The 22,630-nt window shown below is 39.6% G+C and overlaps 1 protein-coding gene across 1 annotated transcript in view; it reads left to right on the top strand.

Annotated features, from left to right (window-relative positions):
• Positions 1-2,463: 2,463 nt before the first annotated feature.
• LOC118767036 (dystroglycan-like) overlaps positions 2,464-22,630 on the top strand; it is a 39,523-nt gene continuing 19,356 nt past the window's right edge. Inside the window, 2 exon segments of the mRNA XM_036510974.1 lie at positions 2,464-2,530; positions 21,399-21,870. Coding sequence (XP_036366867.1) covers positions 21,412-21,870 — 459 coding nt within the window. The 5' untranslated portion in view covers positions 2,464-2,530; positions 21,399-21,411.

Raw genomic sequence — 22,630 nt, 5'->3', positions numbered from 1 at the left:
AATAATAAAAATAATAATAAATAATAATAATAATAATAATAATAAAAATAATAATAATAATAATAATAATAATAATAATAATAATAAAAAGAGTTAGACCCAGCGGAGAGCTGCAAGTACCTAGGGGTAATTGAAGGGGACGGAATAAGGTATTCAGTGATGAAGGAAAGGATCAGGAGAGAATGCTTCATACTGATTTACAGGCAACATTTTTCGTCGCCAGTAAAGATTCGGTAAAGAAATCGTTGCTTGTGTACATGAATTGAGCGGTGACGAGCAAGCATTTTTGAACTTGGCATACCAATCAGGAGCGGTTCTTTCAACTATAGCACCCTCTCCATACACAGCACAAATGTCGCGAGCAGCTTTTGCGGCCTTAGAGCCTTGATTTAAAGCAAAAAGAAGGAGGTGTCGAAAATGCTCGTTTTTCTTAACTTGACATTCCATTTTAATGATCTGAAAATAAACAAAAATTAACTAAAATTAACTAGAAAAAAAAACAAAACAAAATAAATTCCAAAAGGATTCCAAAATAGAATTCTCAAAAACAATAGATTCGCAATAATTACCAAAATTTAAAAAACGGCGGGAACTTAGTTGCCAACCCAATATATGAATAAATGTTTAATATATTTGTAAGCATACATCTATATGTATATGAAGATGAAGTTGCGTACATATATACGTATGTGTGTGGGCATATTTATACATGTATGTGTATATATGTATGTATGTATGTATATGCGTTTGTAAGTGTAGTGCTGTGTATATGAACATGTAAATGCAAGTATATGCCTTGTGTGTGTATGGGCATATATATATATATAGTTAATCCAAACATGAAAGCACAAAAGAAAAACACAACAACGCGAGGACGTGGAAAAAATGTAGTATTATTGGACGCTCAGGAAAGAAGGAAAGAAGGAGGGTTTAACGTTTGTGTGTGTGTGTGTGTGTGTATGTGTGTGTGGTGTTCAAGAAAAGGGATTCAAGGAATCAAAACCAAAAGAGGTTCCCAATGTATGTGTATATGTGTGTGCACGTATCTTTTCGTTTGTGTTTGTCCCCACTCCATTTCACCGCTCGACCGGCTGGTGTTGTTTTGTTTCCGTCCCCATAACCTAACTGTTCAGTAAAGACAACCCGATTGAAAAAGTAGCAAGCTTTAAAAATGTGTACTGGAGTCACTTTATTCACGTAAACCCTTCAAAGCGGTGCACCAGCATGGCTACAGTCCCAATGACTGGGAAAAAAAAGAATATTCGTAAATTCTATTCAATAAATTCTATTCTATTCAATAAAGTGTTATAACAATACAGAATGCGGCGAGTTTCCAGAATCGTTACTCTGTCGCACAAAATGCTTAGCAGCATTTATTCCGGCTTTCTACTTTTCCGAGTTCAAAGACTTTGCCTTTCATCCTTTCAGGGTCAATAAAAACAGGTACCAGTTGAGCACTGAGGGCCATGTAATCGACTTTCTGCCTTCCCCTAAGATAGCTGGTGTTGAGCCTCTCTCTCTCCGTTATTCAATCCCACGCACCACCACCCCGCCATTGCCGCCGCCGCTGCCACCACCACCACCGCTGCCACCACCACCACCATCTCACTGATTCCTATTCACACCCATACTTCTTCCATCCACTCTTATCTCTCTCACTCTCTGTCTCCTTGTTTCTTTACCTTCCCCTTCCCATTTCACCACCGACGCCGCCACCGCCATATCTGTTTCTCATTTTCAAGCACACACACACTCTCTCCCTCCCTGATTGTACCTGTGTGTGTGTGTGTGTGTGTGTGTCTCTCTCTCTCTGTGTGACTGTTTCTTTGACTCTCTCCTTTCCTCTTCCTCCACCAACATCACCATATATCTCTTTCTCCCTCTCTCTCTTTTTCCTCTTCCACCCCTCTCTCTCTCTCTCACACACCTTTTCTCTTTCTTTCTCTCTCATATCCCAACATACACACACACACACACACATATATGTACACAAAGTGACATACATATATGCACATAAACACATGACATAAGGCCGTTCTCCATCCTCCAACACTGCTTAAACTCTGTGTGTGTGTGTCTGTGTGTGTGTGTGTGCACACGCGTGTCTGCCTGTGTGTGTGACTCTGGGAGGAGGAGGAGAGGAGGAGGATGAAACGGGGTGGAGGGGAGAGAGAGGGAGAAGTTACTTTTTACCGAGAAGGGTGAGAGAGAAGGGACCTGCTTTCACACTTAGGACGGTCCGCGCAGGATTAAGACAATCTACATCGAAACTTAACCCCTTTTGGAATTTAAATCCTTACGAAAAAAAAAAGAACTTACTTCTCTTGTATATATATATATATTAGTAGTATATATATTATTGCATATTGTATATATAATAATATACTTTATAATATATATATATATATATATATATATATATATATATATATATATATATATATATATATATATACACTGGATTGGAAAAAACTCATTTCTCTGAAAGAAAAAAATTATCTTTTTGGATAATTTTGCCTTTTACACTCACGTATGTATATCAATTACTTTTACTACACACTTAATTGAGGATATTAATTAATTTATAACACACACACACACATAAAGAATCTATCACCTTTTCATTGCTGTGTTTTAAAAAAACTGCAGAAAAGTTATATATTTTCTATATGTGTTTGTATATTAATTACAGATATGTAAGTTGATCATATAGACTTCAGTGTTTCACTGGTACTTAATTTATTGATCCCTGAAAGGATGAAGGGCAAAGTTGACCTCAACGGAATTTGAACTCGAAATGGAGCAATGGAAGAAGTGATTGCAGAGCAAAAAGTTTTGCCCCAGAAAACAACACACCACCCAGTCTAGGAATTGAAACCACAACCTCATAATTGTGAGTGCAACATCCTAACCACTAAGCCATGGAGTGGAGCACTCAGGTACTTACCAGCACGTTAATTCCACAAGCCAGCTTGTCGTATATTCGCACCATTTACCCAGGTTGTTTGTGATCTGGTCTCATTTTATTGTTTGTCTCCTTCACTGCCCTTTGCATTTGCTCACTCAAACCCCTGCAGTCCTTTTGCTGCTGTTGACACCCCCAAAATAATCTTATCAGTAAAGGTGCAAAATTATGATTTTTCAATGAGAACCGATGAGGGATGAGCATATCCACATGGTGTGTAAGAATTTTCCTGGGATCCTTTGTCGTACTTCTGTGCCAAATTTTAATCACACCAAGCACACACACATATATATATTCAAGACAAGGTATAAATAACGGCCATTACCTATTTCTCTATACTGTAGTTAACCTGACTTGCAGCTGTTTCCAGTAGCAATTATAGGTTCGTTATTGGCAGGTTTACAGGCGAGCTGGCAGAAACGTTAGCACGCCGGGCGAAATGCGTAGCCGTATTTCGTCTGCCGTTACGTTCTGGGTTCAAATTCCGCTGAGGTCGACTTTGCCTTTTATCCTTTCGGGGTCGATAAATTAAGTACTAATTACGCACTGGGGTCGATGTAATCGACTTAATCCCTTTGTCTGTTCTTGTTTAGCCCCTTGTGGGTAATAAAGAAACATATTGGCAGGTTTACTCAGTCGGCTCATCGACCAGTTGGGAAATGTTGAATGACCTAAAATGCTACTTCCATCAGAACCATGATGAACAATAACATTGGACCCTGCCACAAGAATACACAAATTTCTTTATCAATCTAAACCACGGTGTTTGCCTGGTTTACAAACAGAAAGCATGGATTGATAATCTCTCACAAATAATCCCTCTCTCTCTACACACACACATACATGTATACACATAGACCAGCGGGATGTATATATATATATATATATATATATATATATATATATATATATATATATTATATATAATATATATATAAAGGTAAGTAGAGTTTGCTCCAGCATGGCCACAGTCAAATGACTGAAACAAGTAAAAGAGTAAAAAAAAAGTAAAAGATATATATATATATATACACACACACACACACAATGCATTGCCGAATCTAGAAATTGAACCTATGATTGCTAGATATGAATGTACCATTCTAACCACTATACCAAACACCTTCACATATATACACATACATATAGAATTTGCATGTATAGATATGGATATATGTGTGTGTGTGTGTCTGATATATTCTTTAATTTGTTTTTCGTCATTTGACGGCGGCCATACTGGAGCACCACCTTGAATGGTTTTTTTAGTGGAACAAATCGAACCCCGCCTTCTCGCCGGACTTATTCTGTTGGTCTCTTTTGCTGAACTGCTAAGTTACAGCAATGTAGACACACCAACAATGTCAAGCAGTGATGGAGAAACAAACACCAGCACAAAGATGCAAATATATGCATAATTATATACATAAACATGGGATGAGGTGGTGAAGCATGGCCTTCGAATGTTGGGCTTCACAGAGGCAAATGACAAGCAACCGAGACCCTTTGGAGATATGCTTGAAAAGACTTGGCAAGCTAAGCGAGATCGTAGCCAAAGCTGATGCCAGTGTTGCGTTACCAGCCCATTTAAAAGAGCCCTTCAGTCATTGGGCAGTATGCTGTGCTTGAGAAGACCTATTGAGTGAAGTGAAATCGTAGTTGTGGCCCAAGCCAGTGCCGCCTGACTGGCTCCTGTGCCAGTGCCACGTAAAAAGCACCATTTGAGTGTGGCTATTGGCAGTACCACCTGACTGGCCTCCGTGCCGGTGGAACATATAGTGGCTGGTGTTAGGAAGAGCATTCTGCTGTAGAAACCTGACTGGATCAGATTGGAGCCTGGCTGTCCTCGGTCAAACTGTGCGACCCATGCCAGCATGGAAAGCATGTTAAACATTGATGATGATGATGATGATGATATACGATGTGCTTCTTTCAGTTTCTGTCTACCAAATCCATTTACAAGTCTTTGGTCGGCTCGAGGCTATAGTAGAAGACACTTGCCCAAGGTGCCACGCAGTGGGACTGAACCCAGAACCATGTGGTTGAGAAGCAAGCTTCTTACCACACAGCCACGCCTGCACCTATATATATATATTTTATATATACACACACACACATATATATGCTAGCATGTATGTGGACTAAGTCATCTCATCCAAACAAGTTAGTAGACACTTAGTCTTCCACACACACACACACACACACGCAAGATGCTTTCTACTGATATGCACGTGTGTATGTGTATACATCTATATACACACACACACACGCATATATATTTGACCATTAAGTTGGTGCGGGCTCACGTACCATACAAACATATATAGTGTGTGCATACATGTATATATATGTGAGTGTGTATGTATATATATATGTATGTGTGTGTGTGTGTATTTATATATCTATATCTACTCACTACTACGATTTTATAAACAATATCGGATCAATACTTTTGATCTCAAAATGTATTTAGAAAGCTATAATGTTTATTGTTCATGTATGTGGCAATCTTTCGTCTCTAGTAGACCTTTCCGTCGATTTCCGTAAAAAAATTTTTTTTTACATATGGGCTTGCGGGAACTTTTGAAGTAATGAGAGCGAAAGAGACTAAGAGAAAGCGATTGTATGACGAGGGAAGTTCTTTTGAAGTTACCGTGCATGGGAGCATTGATGTACATGTGTGTGTGTGTGTGTTTGATGGGGTGTGGGAGACAGACAGTATGTTGTGTAATCGACGGAAAGGTCTACTAGAGACGAAAGATCACCCATGTATGTATGTGTGTGTGTGTGTCTCTATCTATATATATATATATATCTCCCTCTATATATATATATATATATATATATTGTTATATTTCGGAATGGTCATTTTGCCAGTTTAGCCAATAAAAACACACGCACTATATTTGGTGTTATTTTGCTTCAGTGTTATTTATTCTTTACATTAATCTTAATCTTATTTCGGCCAAAGTTCTTTCGTCACACTCCTGTGACCGCATCAGTGGTCCTTTGTTTTCTTCTTTCTTATTCGTGTCTCTCCTTACTAACCGTCAGCCATTTTGTATTTCTATTTTAAGTCTTCATTTGCGCATGCTTATATCTCTATGTGCGTTTATGTTTATTTAGTGTGTGTATGTGGGGGGATGCCTGTAATATTAATATCTTCTGTTTATATATGTTCATGTAATTTGTATTTTTTGTATTTTGTTTTTGTTGTTTTTGGCTAAACTGGCAAAATGACCATTCCGAAATATAACAATATCTGTTTCAACACACGACTTCACATAAAAAATCTTGCACAACAATATTTAAACGTATATATATATATATATATATATATATATATATGATAACACTTAAGTATAAGTGACGTTGAATCATTATATTTTCCCTTACTCAGAGAAAGCCTAAATAAATAATATAACCTAAGAGAAAGCTTAAGGTAGAATAAACAGAAAACCGCGACTGATGTAGCAATAGCCATCTTAGCCATTTTGAAATGTGGCGCGAATTGGCAATATGACGTAATGTCTTTGCTGAAGGATTATCACTTTAGTTTTATTCCATTGGTTAATATAACTTGCTCATATATATTTCGTCGGGTGAAATGCGTCGCCGTATTTCGTCTGCCGTTACGTTCTGAGTTCAAATTCCGTCGAGGTCGACTTTGCCTTTCATCCTTTCGGGGTTGATAAATTAAGTACCAGTTACGCACTGGGGTCGATGTAATCGACTTAATCCCTTTGTCTGTCCTTGTTTGTCCTCTCTGTGTTTAGCCCATGTGAGTAGTAAAGAAATAAGTATTTCGTCTGCCATTACGTTCTGAGTTCAAATTCCGCCGAGGTCGACTTTGCCTTTCATCCTTTCGGGGTCGATAAATTAAGTACCAGTTACGCACTGGGGTCGATGTAATCGACTTAATCCCTTTGTCTGTCCTTGTTTGTCCCCTCTGTGTTTAGCCCCTTGTGGGTAGTAAAGAAATATCTATAAAGATTCTAGAAGTTTCAAAAAGAATATCTGTCATGAATTTCGATTCTTTTAGAATCTTTATATAAGCAAGTTATATTAACCAATGGAAATAAGAATTAAAAACATGCTTTCTTGCAGCTCCGAGGGTTTTTAATTCTTATTTCTAGCGATATAGGTGCTACTCGCCCCCCCCCTCGGTTACCTGCACTTTGAATGGATATATATATATATATATATATATATATATATATATATATATACATACATATACACACACACACTGGTATGTGTATGTGTACATAGACCTATATAGACACAACCTGCCACTTCCCCCCTATTAGAACCTGACTATTGCTTAATACACAGGGGACAGGCACCTCCCCCTCACCCACCACCTCCAACCCCCACCTACCCCACCCACTCTCCTATATATATATATATATATATATATATATGTATATATATATATATATATATATATCTACCTATTACACGTTGAACCTCTTTGTTTTATTAGCATCCGTATGTTGTTAACGTGTTTATATATATTGTGCCGGAGGCACATAAAAAGCACCGTCCGAACGTGGCCGATGCCAGCGCCGCCCTGGCTGGCTTCTGTGCCGGTGGCACATAAAAAGCACCAACCGATTGTTGTCGTTGCCAGTGCCGCCTCGACTGGCTTCTGTGCCGGTGGCACATAAAAAGCACCATCCGAATGTGGCCGATGCCAGCGACCCCTCGGCTGGCTTTGGTGCCGGTGACACATTAAAAGCACCAACTGATCGTTGCCGATTCCAGACTCCCCGGCACCTGTGCCGGTGGCACGTAAAAAGCACCCACTACACTCGCGGAGTGGTTGGCGTTAGGAAGGGCATCCAGCTGTAGAAACACTGCCAGATGAGACTAGAGCCTGATGCAGCTCCTGGCTTCCGAGACCCCGGTCGAACTGTCCAACCCGTGCCAGTGCGGAAAACGGACGTTAAACGATGATGATGATATATATATAGTGTGTGCGTGTATACACACTCATCTTTCTACAGTTTCTACACACCATTAACCAGTTTCCTTGGCACAGTTCCACACTGGCCTCCATGCCCTTTCACCCTTTCCTATTTGTCTGTCTGTGTGTCCTCCTCCCGATTGTGTGTCTATTTGCTTCTGTGCGCATGTGTGTGTAACTATGCCCCCACTCCCTCTCTCTCTCTCTCTCTCTCTCTCTCCATATATATATATATATATATATATATATATGTATATATATGTATACTAGCAGTATCGCCCGGCGTTGCTCGGGTTTGTAAGGGAAATAATTATATAAGCAGTTTTAGAGATGTAAAGTATAATAGCCATCTCAATATGGCTAACCACAAAGGGGGAGGGGTGTTCCTGTAGCTTTTTACGTTCTGAGATTTAATAATAAATTTTAGAGAGTTACTTCCCTTATATATGTCAAAAATGGATTAAAAATGGGATAATTGATGGTAAATTTTTTTTTAAATCGTAGACTCATCGTAGACGCGCGCTAATACCCAGACGGTCTCGATATGAATCACGACTATAAGATACCCGGTTTTGGTTAAACTGCACCGCAAAATGTGGGAGTAGTTAGGAATCTAAATCGTAGGACAGACACACAACCTCACTTTTATATATAAAGATTTCCTCTATTTACATAATATTGAGGTCTCTTTCTTTCTTTTGTTATCTTACTGTTTTTACCAATATACATATATATATATATATAATATATATATAGTTACAGAGATGTACTTGCATAGCAAGTGACTTGATCTGAGATCGTGTGCTGGAACGAAAACAGTTGCAGCGTTGAAGGTGTTTATAAGCCATTTAAGAAACACAAAAACCGTTAGATTCACTTCAACATTTAAATTTATTTGTCAAAATTTTTCATCGCTTTGAGACCGCGACCTGTTAGCACGATATTTTTGTCAGTGAACAGGTCGCGGTCTCAAAGCGACGAAAATATTTTGGCAAATTAAATTTAAATGTTGAAGTGAATGTAACAGTTTTTGTGTGTTTCTTAAATGGCTTACAAACACCTTCCAGGCTGCAATATATATATACACACATATATATATATGTATGTATGTATGTATGTGTGTATATGTGTATGCATGTATGTGTGTGTGTGTGCGTGTCTGTGCTTGTGATTGTCCTCCACCACTGCTTGACAACGAATGTTGGTTTGTTTACATCCCTGTCACCTAGTGGTTTGACAAAGGAAACAGATAGAATAAGTACAATGCTTACAAAATAAAACTGGAGTTGATTCATTAAACTACAATTCTTCAAGGCATTGCCCCAGCATGGCCACAGACCAATGGCTGGAAAAAGCAGAAGAATAAAAGAATACATTCTCTGCTTTGGTCTTGTTCAAGGCATGAGAAAGCTTGAGTTTACATGAGAAGGCCTAACAGACCTGGTAGAAATAGCAGCCAAATCTCCCTCAAATCACACCTTACTGTCTTATGTATGTATATATATATGAGCCATGAGGGGGACCTCTACATGGTAGCTAGACCTGGTAGAAATAGCAGTCAAATTTCCCCCAAATCACACCTTACTGTCTTATCTATGTATATATGTATGTATGAGCCTATGAGGGAGACCCCTACATGGCAGCTAGACCTGGTAGAAATAGCAGCCAAATTTCCCCCAAATCACACCTTACTGTCTTATCTATGTATATATGTATGTATGAGCCTATGAGGGAGACCCCTACATGGCAGCTAGACCTGGTAGAAATAGCAGCCAAATTTCCCCCAAATCACACCTTACTGTCTTATCTATGTATATATGTATGTATGAGCCTATGAGGGAGACCCCTACATGGCAGCTAGACATGGTAGAAATAGCAGCCAAATCTCCCTCAAATCACACCTTACTGTCTTATCTTTCTGCTACTTGGATATAGGTGTTATATTCGTCGTAAGAAACTTTCCTGTCACACACTCACGCACACGCACACACACACACACAGACACGCACCCTCACACACACACACACGCGCACACCCACACACACACACGCGCACACCCACACACACACACGCGCACACCCACACACACCCACTCACACACACGCACGTTAGCTTACAATTTTATTTATATATTTGCGTGTCTATGTGTTGAAACAGGAAGTGGGAGGCAGAGTGAAAGAATCACTCACTACAGTAAGTCAGTTACTTTCATTTTATTCGTTGCCCACTGTGTGTGTGCGTTTGCGTGTGCTGTAAACCAGACTAAGAAAAGCATTTGACACACACACCAGAATGTGAGTTTTCTGTAAATTTTGCTTAATTGGAGTTTAAATTTTAAAAACTGGACCTGGCATGACGCGATGCATTGTACTCTTAAAACTGCAAGGTAAATTGTAATTGAAGAAATCCTATATTGTAGATTTGTATAACTCCCAAAGGGAGGCAGATAAAATCTGCCTTTTATAATAAGAGATATATATATATATATAATCGAAATCGATCAATGGAAATCGATCAATGGAAATTGCAGATGTGTTACCAGTGCCGGTGGCATGTAAGAGAACTTTCCGTTTCGCGACCGTTGCCAGCACCGCCCCGTTTCGTGTCCGTTGCCAGCCTCGCCTGGCCCTCGTGCCGGTGGCACATAAAAAGCACCATCCGTTCGTGGCCGTTTGCCAGCTCTGTCTGGCACCAGTGCGGGTGGCACGTAAAAAGCACCCACTACACTCACGGAGTGGTTGGCGTTAGGAAGGGCATCCAGCCGTAGAAACACTGCCAGATTTGACTGGGCCTGATGAAGCCTTCTGGCTTCACAGACCCCAGTAGAACCGTCCAACCCATGCTAGCATGGAAAACGGACGCTAAATGATGATGATGATATATATGTATATATATATATATGTATATATACATATACGCACACACTCACCAACATTGTTCTGGAAGTTGAGGCCAAATCTTCTACACCTTAGTTGCATATAAAGTGTATGTATACGTATGTGTGTGTGTGTGTTGTATATATGTATGTATAAGTATAAGCATACACAAGACGCTTCCATATATATAAATATATATATATATATATATATATATACTCTTTACTCTTTTACTTGTTTCAGTCATTTGACTGCGGCCATGCTGGAGCACCGCCTTTAGTTGAGCAAATCGACCCTGGGACTTATTCTTTTGTAAGCCCAGTACTTATTCTATCGGCCTCTTTTGCTGAACCGCTAAGTGACGGGGACGTAAACACACCAGCATCGGTTGTCAAGCAATGCTAGGGGGACAAACACAGACACACAAACATATATACAACAGGCTTCTTTCAGTTTCTGTCTACCAAATCCACTCACAAGGTTTTGGTCGGCCCGAGGCTATAGCAGAAGACACTTGCCCAAGATGCCACGCAGTGAGACTGAACCCGGAACCATATGGTTGGTAAGCAAGCTACTTACCACACAGCCACTCATATATATATATATACACGCACATATATAGTGGCTGTGTGGTAAGTAGCTTGCTTCCCAACCACTTGGTTCTGGGTTCAGTTCCACTGCTGGGCACCTTGAGCAAGAGTCCTCTACTATAGCCTTGGACCGACCAAAGCCTTGTAAGTGGATTTGGTAAACAGAAACTGAAAGAAGGGTGGAGGGGTGCCTTTGCACCCTGTGCTGGAAGCCTGAAGGGTGTTAGGGAGGCTGCCCCCAAGGCAGTGAGCTGGCAGAAACGTTAGCAAGCCGGGCGAAATGCGTAGCTGTATTTCGTCTGCCATTACGTTCTGAGTTCAAATTCCGCCGAGGTTGACCTTGCCTTTTATCCATTTGGGGTCGATAAATTAAGTACCAGTTACGCACTGGCGTCGATATAATCGACTTGATAAATTTGTCTGTCCTTGTTTGTCCCTTCTGTGTTTAGCCCCTTGTGGGTAGTAAAGAAATAGGTATATACATACATACAGTCATATATATATATATATATATATATATATATGATGGGCTCACAAGGCTTTGGTCAGCCTGAGGCTATAGTAGAAGGTGCTTGCCCAAGGTACCATTCAGAGGGACTAAACCCAGAACCATGTGGTTGGGAAGCAAGCTTCTGACCACACAGCCCCCTTTATGGCACCTTTGGCAAGTGTCTTCTAGTATAGCCTCAGGTCAACCAAGTCCTTGTGAGTGGGTGCGGTAGATGAAAACTGAGAGAAGCTCACTGTTTCTATATATATTGTATATATATATATATATATATATATATATATATATGGAGAGAGAGAGAAAAAGTCATCAGAATTTCGTGAAAAAAATGTTTCTATTTCTTCATTATTATGACTAGTTTCAAAGTCACTGTTCTTCATCAGTCTGGAATATATATGTATGTATACACATACATATATATATATGTGTGCATGTATGTATGTGTGTATAAACACACGTACATATGTATATACATATATATATGTAGATTGATATGAACACACAGGCTTTTGTGTTGGAACAAGAATTAAGTTCTCAAAGACTGTTGGATTAAAATTCCTGCAAAATGCATCACATACATGTGTGTATATATATGTATATACATATACTTATGTGTGTGTGTATGTACTTGTTTGTGTGTATATATATATATATATATATATGCCTATGCACATATGTATATATATATATATACAGGAGTATACATAAATATGTAATAATTCGTGTTTGTGTGTGTATATATATATATATATATATATATGTTGTATGCATATAGTTGTTTAGATTCTGTGTAGATTATGTTATAATGTTGATTACGGAAAATTGGGCGTTATATATTTGCTATTGGAGAAAGCAACATCTAATTTGAAAATAATGAAAGAATTGTCGATACATACACATGTACATATTACATTCATATTAATGCTTACATGTGTATATATGTATGTATATATCATAATTTAATGACCTTCCCATGTTGGCATTGGTTGGACTGTTTGGCAAGAACAGAGAAGCTTGAGGGCTGTTTTGGCATGGTGTCTACAGCTGGGTGCCCTTCCAAACATCCTTCCATCCTGAATAGAATGTACTGGGCACTTTCTGCTTGGCCACAGCACTGGTGTATTCAGTACCTTACCCAGAAGATAAGGCCCTTCAACAAAGAAATGTTAAGGACTGGCAAAAGACACAATGAAAGATGGGGATGAGGAGCTGCTGTTCTAGAATTTTTAGCTTCAAGGAATATGTTCTGCTAGTGGTTACCATCTTTCCTTTTAATTCACTTTCAGACACCAGCTAACCACCACGGGCCTTTTGTGGCACTTGATCATTATTAATGATAAGCGCAGGGGTAACTCTGTGCTAAGAAGCATTCCCAACCGCATGGTTCCAGGATCAGTCCCACTGCATGGCATCTTGGGCAAATGCCTCCTACTATAAGCCTCAGAATGACAGGTGGTGAGCTGGAAGAAACGTTAGCGCACCAGGCGAAATGCTTAGCGGTATTTCGTCTGTCATTACGTTCTGAGTTCAAATTCCGCCAAGGTCGACTTTGCCTTTCATCTTTTCGGGGTCGATTAAATAAGTACCAGTTTCGCACTGGGGTTGATATAGTTGACTTAATCCCTTAGTCTGTCCTTGTTTGTCCCCTCTGTGTTTAGCCCCTTGTGGGCAGTAAAGAAATATATAAGCCTCAGGCTGACCAAAGCCTTGTGAATGGATTTGGTAGACAGAAACTGAAAGAATCCCATCATATATATGTGTATTTATTTATTTATGTGTGTCTTTTTGTCTGTGTTTGTCCCTCACCATCACTTTGACAACCAGTGTTGGTGTGTTTACATCCCTATAACTTATCAGTTTGGCAAAAGAGATTGATGGAATAAGTGCCAAGTTTGCAGAGTACAAGTCCTGGGGTTGATTTAATTCAAATAAAGATTCTTTGAGGTGGTGCTCCAGCATGGCTGCAGTCAAATGACTGAAACAAGTAAAAGAATACATCATTGTCATCATCCAACATTCCTTTTCCCTTGCCGGCATGGGTTGGACGGTTCGACAAGATCATGTGACTCAGAGGGCTCTGCCAGGTTCTATGTCTACCTTGGCAAGGTCTCTGCAACTTGTTACCATTCCTATCACTGGACACTCTTCTACATGGTGCACCTGCCCCAGTGAGGTCACCATGTACTGGCAAAATAAGACCAACCACTCTTGTTTTCATCATTGTTGAACGTCCCATGTTCCATGCTGGCATGGGTGGGGCTAGGGTTTCGCAGAATCAAATGGGTCCCAAGACAGCATTGTCCTCAAGGGTCTGCTTTTGGGATGCCCTTTATGGTTGGGGTGCCCTTCCTAGTGCCAAACTGTTGGCAGTGTGGCCTGGATGCTTTTTATATATATATATATATATATATATATATATATATATATATACACACACACACACACACACACATATATATATATAAATATATATATATATATATATATATATATATATATATATATATATATATACACATGGAGGTTACGGAGAGGGTCATAGCCCAACTGATTAGGGAGAGAGTCAACTTGTACGAGATGCAGTTTGGTTTCGTGCCAGGGAAACGCCAATCCACTTATGCATTCCTTTCCTTCTTGGGACACAAAACTCTACTCGTGAAGACCTGTTGAGCCAGCGCCGCCCTAACTGGCCTCTCCATGCTGGTTGCACGTAAAAAGCACCATCCGATTGTGGCTGTTGCCAGCCTCGTCTGGGCTCTGTGCCGGTGGCATGTAAAAAGCACCATCCGATCGTGGCCGTTTATTCATGGCTACAGGATTAGTGAGGCTATCTTGATGTGTATATATATGTGTATGTTTGTGTGTCATCAGCATCGTCATTGTTTAAAGTCTGCTTTCCATGCTGGCATGGGTTGGACAGCCGGTCTGAGGACTGGCAAGCCAGGAGGCTGCACCAGGCTCCAATTTGATCCAGCAAGGTTTCCACAGCTGGATGCTCTTCCTAACGCCAACCACTCCATGAGTGTAGTGGTTGGTATATGTGTGTGTGTGCGTTGTGTTGGTTTGTTTACACCCCTAAACTTAGCAGCTCAACAAAAGTGACCAATAAAAATAAGCGCAAAGGTCAATGGGTGGGCAGAGGCTGGGGTGCAATTTGTCCAACCAAACATTCCAAAGTGGTGCCCCAGAATGGTCACAGCACAGTCCAACAACTGAAACAAGCAAAAGATACAAGAATATTATCAATCTATTGCCAATATAGTATCAATCTAGAACTAATCAATAACTAATCAGTGCCTTGACAATATTATTTCATGGTTTATTTCTGAAACAACAAGCAATTTCTCTCCATTTTGGCTCTGCTCTTTTATTTGTTCTCTGGTTTGATCTACACCCTCTATTGAATACTTTATGAACTGTTGTTTATTATATACATCATGCACACGCACACCCCATGTTTACACAATACTCTGTGTTCACTTGTTTGCTGCAAAATACAGCGCATATGTATATATATATATATGTATGTATGTATATATGTATATATATATATACTAGCTGAAGGTGACCCGCTCTACGCGCGGGTAAGAGTGTGGGTGTTACTTTCTGTTGCTTCCTTTCAGCACGTAAAAAGCACCATCCGAACGTGGCCGATTGCAGCACCGCCTTGACTTGCTTCTGTGCTGGTGGCACGTAAAAAGCACCAACCGATCGTTGCCACTGCGAGCGCCCCCGGCAGCACGAATAAATCACTCACTACACTCACAGTGTGGTTGGCGTTATGAAGGTCATCCACCTGTAGAAACACTGCCAGATCAGACTGGAGCCTGGTGCAGCCTCCTGGCTTCCGAGACCCCGGTCACACTGCCCAACCCGTGCTAGCACGGAAAATGGACGTTAAACGATGATGATGATGATGATTCTCCGTATTTGTTTCTCTCTCTCTTTTCTCTCTCACTTTCCCACTCTCTTACTTTTCTTTTCTCTCTCTGACTCTCCCTCGCTTTCTCTTACTCTCTATCTTTATCTATCTCTCTCCCATTTATAAACAACAGAAGATCTTGAGTAAGTTGAGAAATAAAATATTTAGAAAGATCAATCAGAAATATGAGGCAGTGGCAATGGAAAGGTCTGCTTCAAGGCAGACAGCAAAACGCTAACATTCAAAAGGGACAGACGAACTTGCGAGCTGAATAAAAATAATAAAATATTGGAAAGCAAAATTTGAAGGGATAGAATCTGAGGATAGTAGAGTCACCATGGCTGGCATTTGTTAACGACGGACAGCAACATAGTGACAGTTTAACGGCTGGCGTAAAATTTTGAACTTGATGTAAAAGAAAATTCGTAAACACCAAGTTTTGAAGTGATTCTTTCTCACGACAGTAGACTCAGCATGGCAAGCATTCAAAACTTCTTTATCATGGATGGCAACACATTGACGATTAAAAGGCTGGCGCAAATTTTTTAGCTTGATGCAACAGAGAATTCCTAAACACCCGCTCTTTGAAATTTTAATCCCCTTCCAGCCCCATTTAGACCCCTTTTCACATTTTGGTTAATATAACCCGATTTCATTCGGGTGTACTGGGGCCACATTTTATAAGATGAGGAATTTTGTCCAAGAGGTGACGCCTTTCATTTGAGGAACAAAATAGTTGTGATGCAAACTTGTCAGCACCTTTAACATAGGTGTGCATATTTTCAGGTGAATCGACCGACTACGTAATGCACACATATATATATGTGTATATATATATATGTGTGTGTGTGTGTGTGTGTGCACGCATTATATATACAAATGTATACAAATGAGATATATATCTGTATAAATTAAATTAGAGATAAAACCACTAATAGGCAAATCAAACAGTGAAAAACCAAAAACAAAAATATAAAAAAAGAAAATATAACATAGAAAATATATCTATATATATAAAACTGTAGTTGTGTGAGTGTCTGTCCCCTTCGATTTAGATTCCTAACTACTCCCAAATTTTGCGTTGCAGTTTAACCAAATTCGGGTATCTTATAGTCGTGATTCATATCGAGCCCGTCTGGGTATTAGCACGCGTCTACGATGAGTGTACGATTTTAAAAATAATTTAACATCATTTTTTATTCCATTTTAATGCATATTTTTTCGTGTGTCGATGGCGGCGGAGTTGGCGTCCACGCTCACGCCTGCACCTGTTTTGCTTCTCCCCCTTCTTCCCTCCCTCGTGAAGCTGTGGGGAAGGGAGTGTAAGGAAATCAACGTCGTAATGTGTTGTGGAGGAGACCAGCGTTCTTTTAGAACAACGACTTCATGGCTTGAAGTCGCCAAAACAGAAATCGCAAAAAAAGCTGAAACAGATCCACAAAAACGGCAAAAACCGCCACACAGGGCAGGTTTCCTGTGCAAACAATTTGCACAACCGAATGTTTTAGTTGTTGCACAAATCTTTATATATAAAAGTAAGGTTGTGTGTCTGTCTCCTACGATTTAGATTCCTAACTACTCCGACATTTTGCGGTGCAGTGTAACCAAAACCGGTATCTTATAGTCGTGATTCATATCGAGCCTTCTGGATATTAACGCGCGTCTACGATGAGTCTACGATTTAAAAAAAAAATTACCATAATTTTTTATTCCATTTTAATGCATTTTTCGCTATTATATAAGGGAAGTAACTCTCTAAAAATGTCTACGATGAGTCAACGATTAAAAAAAAAATTACCATCATTTTTTATTCCATTTTAATGCATTTTTCGCTATTATATAAGGGAAGTAACTCTCTAAAAATGTCTACGATGAGTCAACGATTTAAAAAGAAATTACTATCATTTTTTATTCCATCTTTAATGCATTTTTTGCTTTTTTTTTGCTATAACTCACTAAAAATGCTTATATAGTTATTTCCCTTACAAACCCGAGCAACGCCGGGCGATACTGCTAGTAAAATATAAAATTGAAAACTTTAAATTATTTAAATTGAAAATGAAAATTATGAAATTATATTCATAATTTGTTTTAAAATTATATAAACTATGAAAAAATATGAAAATGTTTAATATACATAAATACAGATATATACGCTTTGTATATATACATTATATATACATATTTATATATAGAACACACACACACACACATACATTATATATACCTATTTATATATAGAACACACACACACACACACATACATTATATATACATATTTATATATAGAACATACACACACACATACATTATATATACATATTTATATATAGAACACACACACACATACATTATATATACATATTTATATATAGAACACACACACACACATACATTATATATACATATATATATATAGAACACACACACACACACACACACACACATATAAATGAACGCAAGAATATCTGATTCATAATATTTGTTCTCATGCTCGTGTGTTGATTGTTGGTGACAGACATACACTTAAAAGAGCGCCGCCGAAGTAATAGGAAGGTAGGAAACAGAGTCAGTGAAAAAGAAAGGAAATAGCGATAGTGACAGATACTTTAAATAACCGTAGTGGACTTCTGAAAGTTATGAAGAGGAGTAAGAGAGGGAAAGGAGGAAATAGGGTGAGTGAGGAAGATGGCCCCAAGCAACCACACCTTTTAAGATAGGGATTTGTAAGGTAGCCCACGCGCATCGTCACCTCATTCTACATGTCCCTGTAAATTTTGGAGCGAATCGGACGGGATGTAGTGGCATTGAAAGCGATCCAAGCGGTAAAAACGCATTTCAGTTTTATATATAGAGATATATATGTATGTATATATATATGTATATATATATATGTAGATATATATTTATGTATATATGTGAGTATATATATATATATGTGTGTGTGTATATATATATATATGTATGTATATATATATGTATATATCTATATGTATATATATATATATATGTATGTATATATGTGTGTATATATATGTATATATATATATATATATATATATATATATATATGTGTGTATATATATATATATATGTATATATGTGTGTATATATATATGTATGTATATATGTGTGTATATATATATATGTATGTATATATATATATGTATGTATATATGTATGTATATATATGTATGTATATATGTATGTATATATATATATGTGTATGTATATATATATGTATGTGTATATGTATATATATGTGTGTGTATATATATATATATATATATATATATATATATACACACACACATATTCATATGTTTATGTACACACCTGTGTTTATATTCATAAACATAGGTGTATAAATATGGCATGGCTGTGTGCTAAGAAGCTTGCCTCCCGACCACATGGTCTCATGTTCAGTCCCACTGCATGGCAACTTGGGTTAAGTGTCTTCTACTATAACCTCGGGCAGACGAAAGCCTTCTGAGTGGATTTGATAGAAGTAAACTGAAAGAAGCCAGTTGTCTGTTAAACTACCTTTCTCTTTATTAATGTCCTGAATATTCCACACAGCCTTGGCCTTGTCGTCTCCTTTTATTTCATATATACATTCTCATACAAGACCCGCTTTCGATTCCTCACGCATATTATTATCAAACTGAGAGTTTCATTACTGTCCTTACATAGACATACCTGCCACCTTCAATCTTCTGGATACCAATACCTCTTATGTATGTATATGCATTTATATATACATATATTGCTCGAGGAATGTGAAGACGCAGGCTGGAAAGCGGAACATTTTCCTATCGAAGTCGGATGTAGAGGGTTTGTTGGACACAGCGTGAGACGACTGTTGTTATCGCTAGGCCTAACTCATCGTAAAGTCAATACCACCATGACTAATATCCAATCTACAGTAGAGAAGGCTAGCCACTGGATTTGGTTAAAAAGAGACGATGAGCGATGGCTAGAAGTATATTGAGTTCCTCATAACCAGCTGATCTAGCAAGCGGAGCCTCATATCAGTGAGGGGGGGCTGGTGCGCATTGATGCCGTCAAGAGGTCGGCCCCGAAACGGCGTGCATTCTCTCCTGATGACCCCATACACTTGCTAGCTTCCGGTATACAGAGCTTTTAACTGGTAGCACTTGCATGTGCAAGTTGTTTGCAAGACATATGTGTGTGTGTGTATGCTGGTGTCACGCAAAAAGCAGCCACTACACTCTCGCTTGGAGTGGTTGGCATTAGGAAGGGCTTCCAGCTGTAGAAACTTGCCAGATTGGATTGGAGCCTGGTGCAGCCTTCTGGCTTGCCAGCCCTCAGTCAAACTGTCCGACCCATGCCAGCATGAAAAGCATATGCTAAACAACGATGATGATAATATGTGTGTGTGTGTGTGTGTGTCATAATCATTATTTAACGTCCGCTTTCCATGCTAGCATGGGTTGGACGGTTCAACTGGGGTCTGGGAAGCCAGAAGGCTGCACCAGGCCCAGTCTGATCTGGCAGTGTTTCTGCAACTGGATGCCCTTCCTAACGCCAACCACTCCATGAGTGTAGTGGGTGCTTTTTGTCTACCTTCCTATTTTTTTAAATTTTGTTTTTTGCTAGGTTGACTCTAAGGCCCTTCGATTCTAAACCTTGCTTCCACACCTGAAACTTCTCCAGTTCTGATAGTGACTCAGCAATTAGAGCAAGGTCATCAGCATAGAGGAGCTCCCAGGGGAATCCTGTCTTGAATTCCTCCGTTATTGCCTGGAGGACTATGAGAAATAGGAGGGGGCTGAGGACTGAACCTTGGTGGACCCCAACCTCTACCTAGAATTCTTCACTGTACTTGTTGCCAACCCTCACCTGACTAACAGCGTCCCTGTACATGACTCGTACAGCTCTCACTAACCATTCATCTATCCCTAGTTTCCTCATTGACCACCAGATAAGTGATCGGGGAACCCTGTCAAAGGCTTTCTCCATGTCAACGAAAGCTAGGTATTTCTCCTGCAGCTGTCTCACCAGAAATATGGCATCAGTGGTGCTTTTCCTTGGCACAAAATCAAACTGCATCTCGTCCAAGTTGACTCTCTCCCTAATCAGTTGGGCTATGACCCTCTCCGTAACCTCCATGTGTATATATATATGTGTGTGTGTGTGTATGTATATATATATATGTGTGTGTGTGTGTGTATATATATGTATGTATATGTGTGTTTATATATGTATGTTTGTATATATATATATATATATATATATATATATATTATATATATATATCATCATCATCGTTTAACGTCCGTTTTCCACGCTAGCATAGGTTATATATATACATATATATATATATACGCATACATATTTATGCAAGGTGACTGTTTTGAAGAGACAATGTTAAAACTTAGATAAACAAGTTATCTTTTATTAATTATAACGAGTCTGAGAACTTTTTGATAGCACCTCGTATGTGCATAAATGTGTATGTATCTATGCCTCTGTATATCTTGGAATACACTAAATGCTTGTATTGTGCCTTTATATATTTCTAAATACTTTTTCTTCTTTCTCTTCCAGGTGCCCCACTTACATGCTGCTGCTCCCAGCCACTTCCTCAGCCACCCACATGGCCCCACACAGACGCCACTTCCTCTCGCCCCTCTGCCCCTGGATGACACTCATCCTGTGCATTGCACTGCTGATGCAGCCAACCTTTGCACTGGAGGCACAGCACCAACAGCAGCAACCCGCTGATGGCATATTCAACATGGAGAGGGACGTCGGGGCCCCACCACCGGCACCCGTGGCAGCCAGCATGCAGCTGAAACTCAACGACATCCAAAGTTACTTGAAGTCCCTCGACAAAAGCAAAAAGGGAGAGGCAAATCACGCAGCCACCACTACCGCCGCCACTGCATCTACCACCGCCGTTCATTGTGACCCCGTGTCATTAATGTGGGGTATTGGAGATACGACAGCCTACGTAGGACGCTTGTTTGCCTATCCCTTACGAAATGATGTGTTCAAAGGAGACATAAAGTCATTCAAGGTATGTACCCCATCTCTTGCACTTTTCATTTCTCTCGTTTTGCATTGCTTTTATATTGATTTCTGCTCCATCCCTTCAACCCCCACTGTTGTCCCTTTTTTTTAACCCTTTCGTATTTGGATTATTCTACCAAATGTGATACTTATTTATTCACATTTTTCTCTCTCTTCTTTACTCTACAATCTCATTTATGCATGATTTTTACCAGCGTCACCTTACTGGCACTTGTACCGGTGGCATGTGTAAAAAGATTCGAGCGAGGTCGTTGCCAGTACCACCTGACTGGCCCCTGTGCCAGTGGCACGTAAAAACACCCACTACACTCTCGGAGTGGTTGGTGTTAGGAAGGGCATCCAGCTGTAGAAACTCTGCCAAGTCAAGATTGAAGCCTGGTGCAGCCATTTGGTTCACGAGCCCTCAATCAAATCGTCCAACCCATGCCAGCATAGAAAGCGGACGTTAAACGATGATGATCCCCATTCCTTGCGAGTATCCCCTGGCACTTCACCCTCTCCCGCTCTTGCTACCTCCTACTCCCTTTGGTGGTGTAAGCTTATATCTCCACACAGCAACAACCGGTTTCTGCCCTCATTCTTGATCACTCTCTCTCCAACCATCGCTTGCCCTTACCTCTGCCTAGGTAGCCATGTACCTCCTTTACAAACAGCACACCTATTTCTGCCCTCCTTCTCTCTGGCCAGCTAACCATGTACCTCTTCTATAGCAAGACCTCTCTGTCACACTTTAAACCCAGCGTTTC

This window comes from Octopus sinensis, linkage group LG18, assembly GCF_006345805.1.
Source record: "Octopus sinensis linkage group LG18, ASM634580v1, whole genome shotgun sequence".
Taxonomy (NCBI): domain Eukaryota; kingdom Metazoa; phylum Mollusca; class Cephalopoda; order Octopoda; family Octopodidae; genus Octopus; species Octopus sinensis.
Note: the sequence above shows the minus strand (reverse complement) of the source record. Positions and strands in the feature narration are given on the sequence as shown.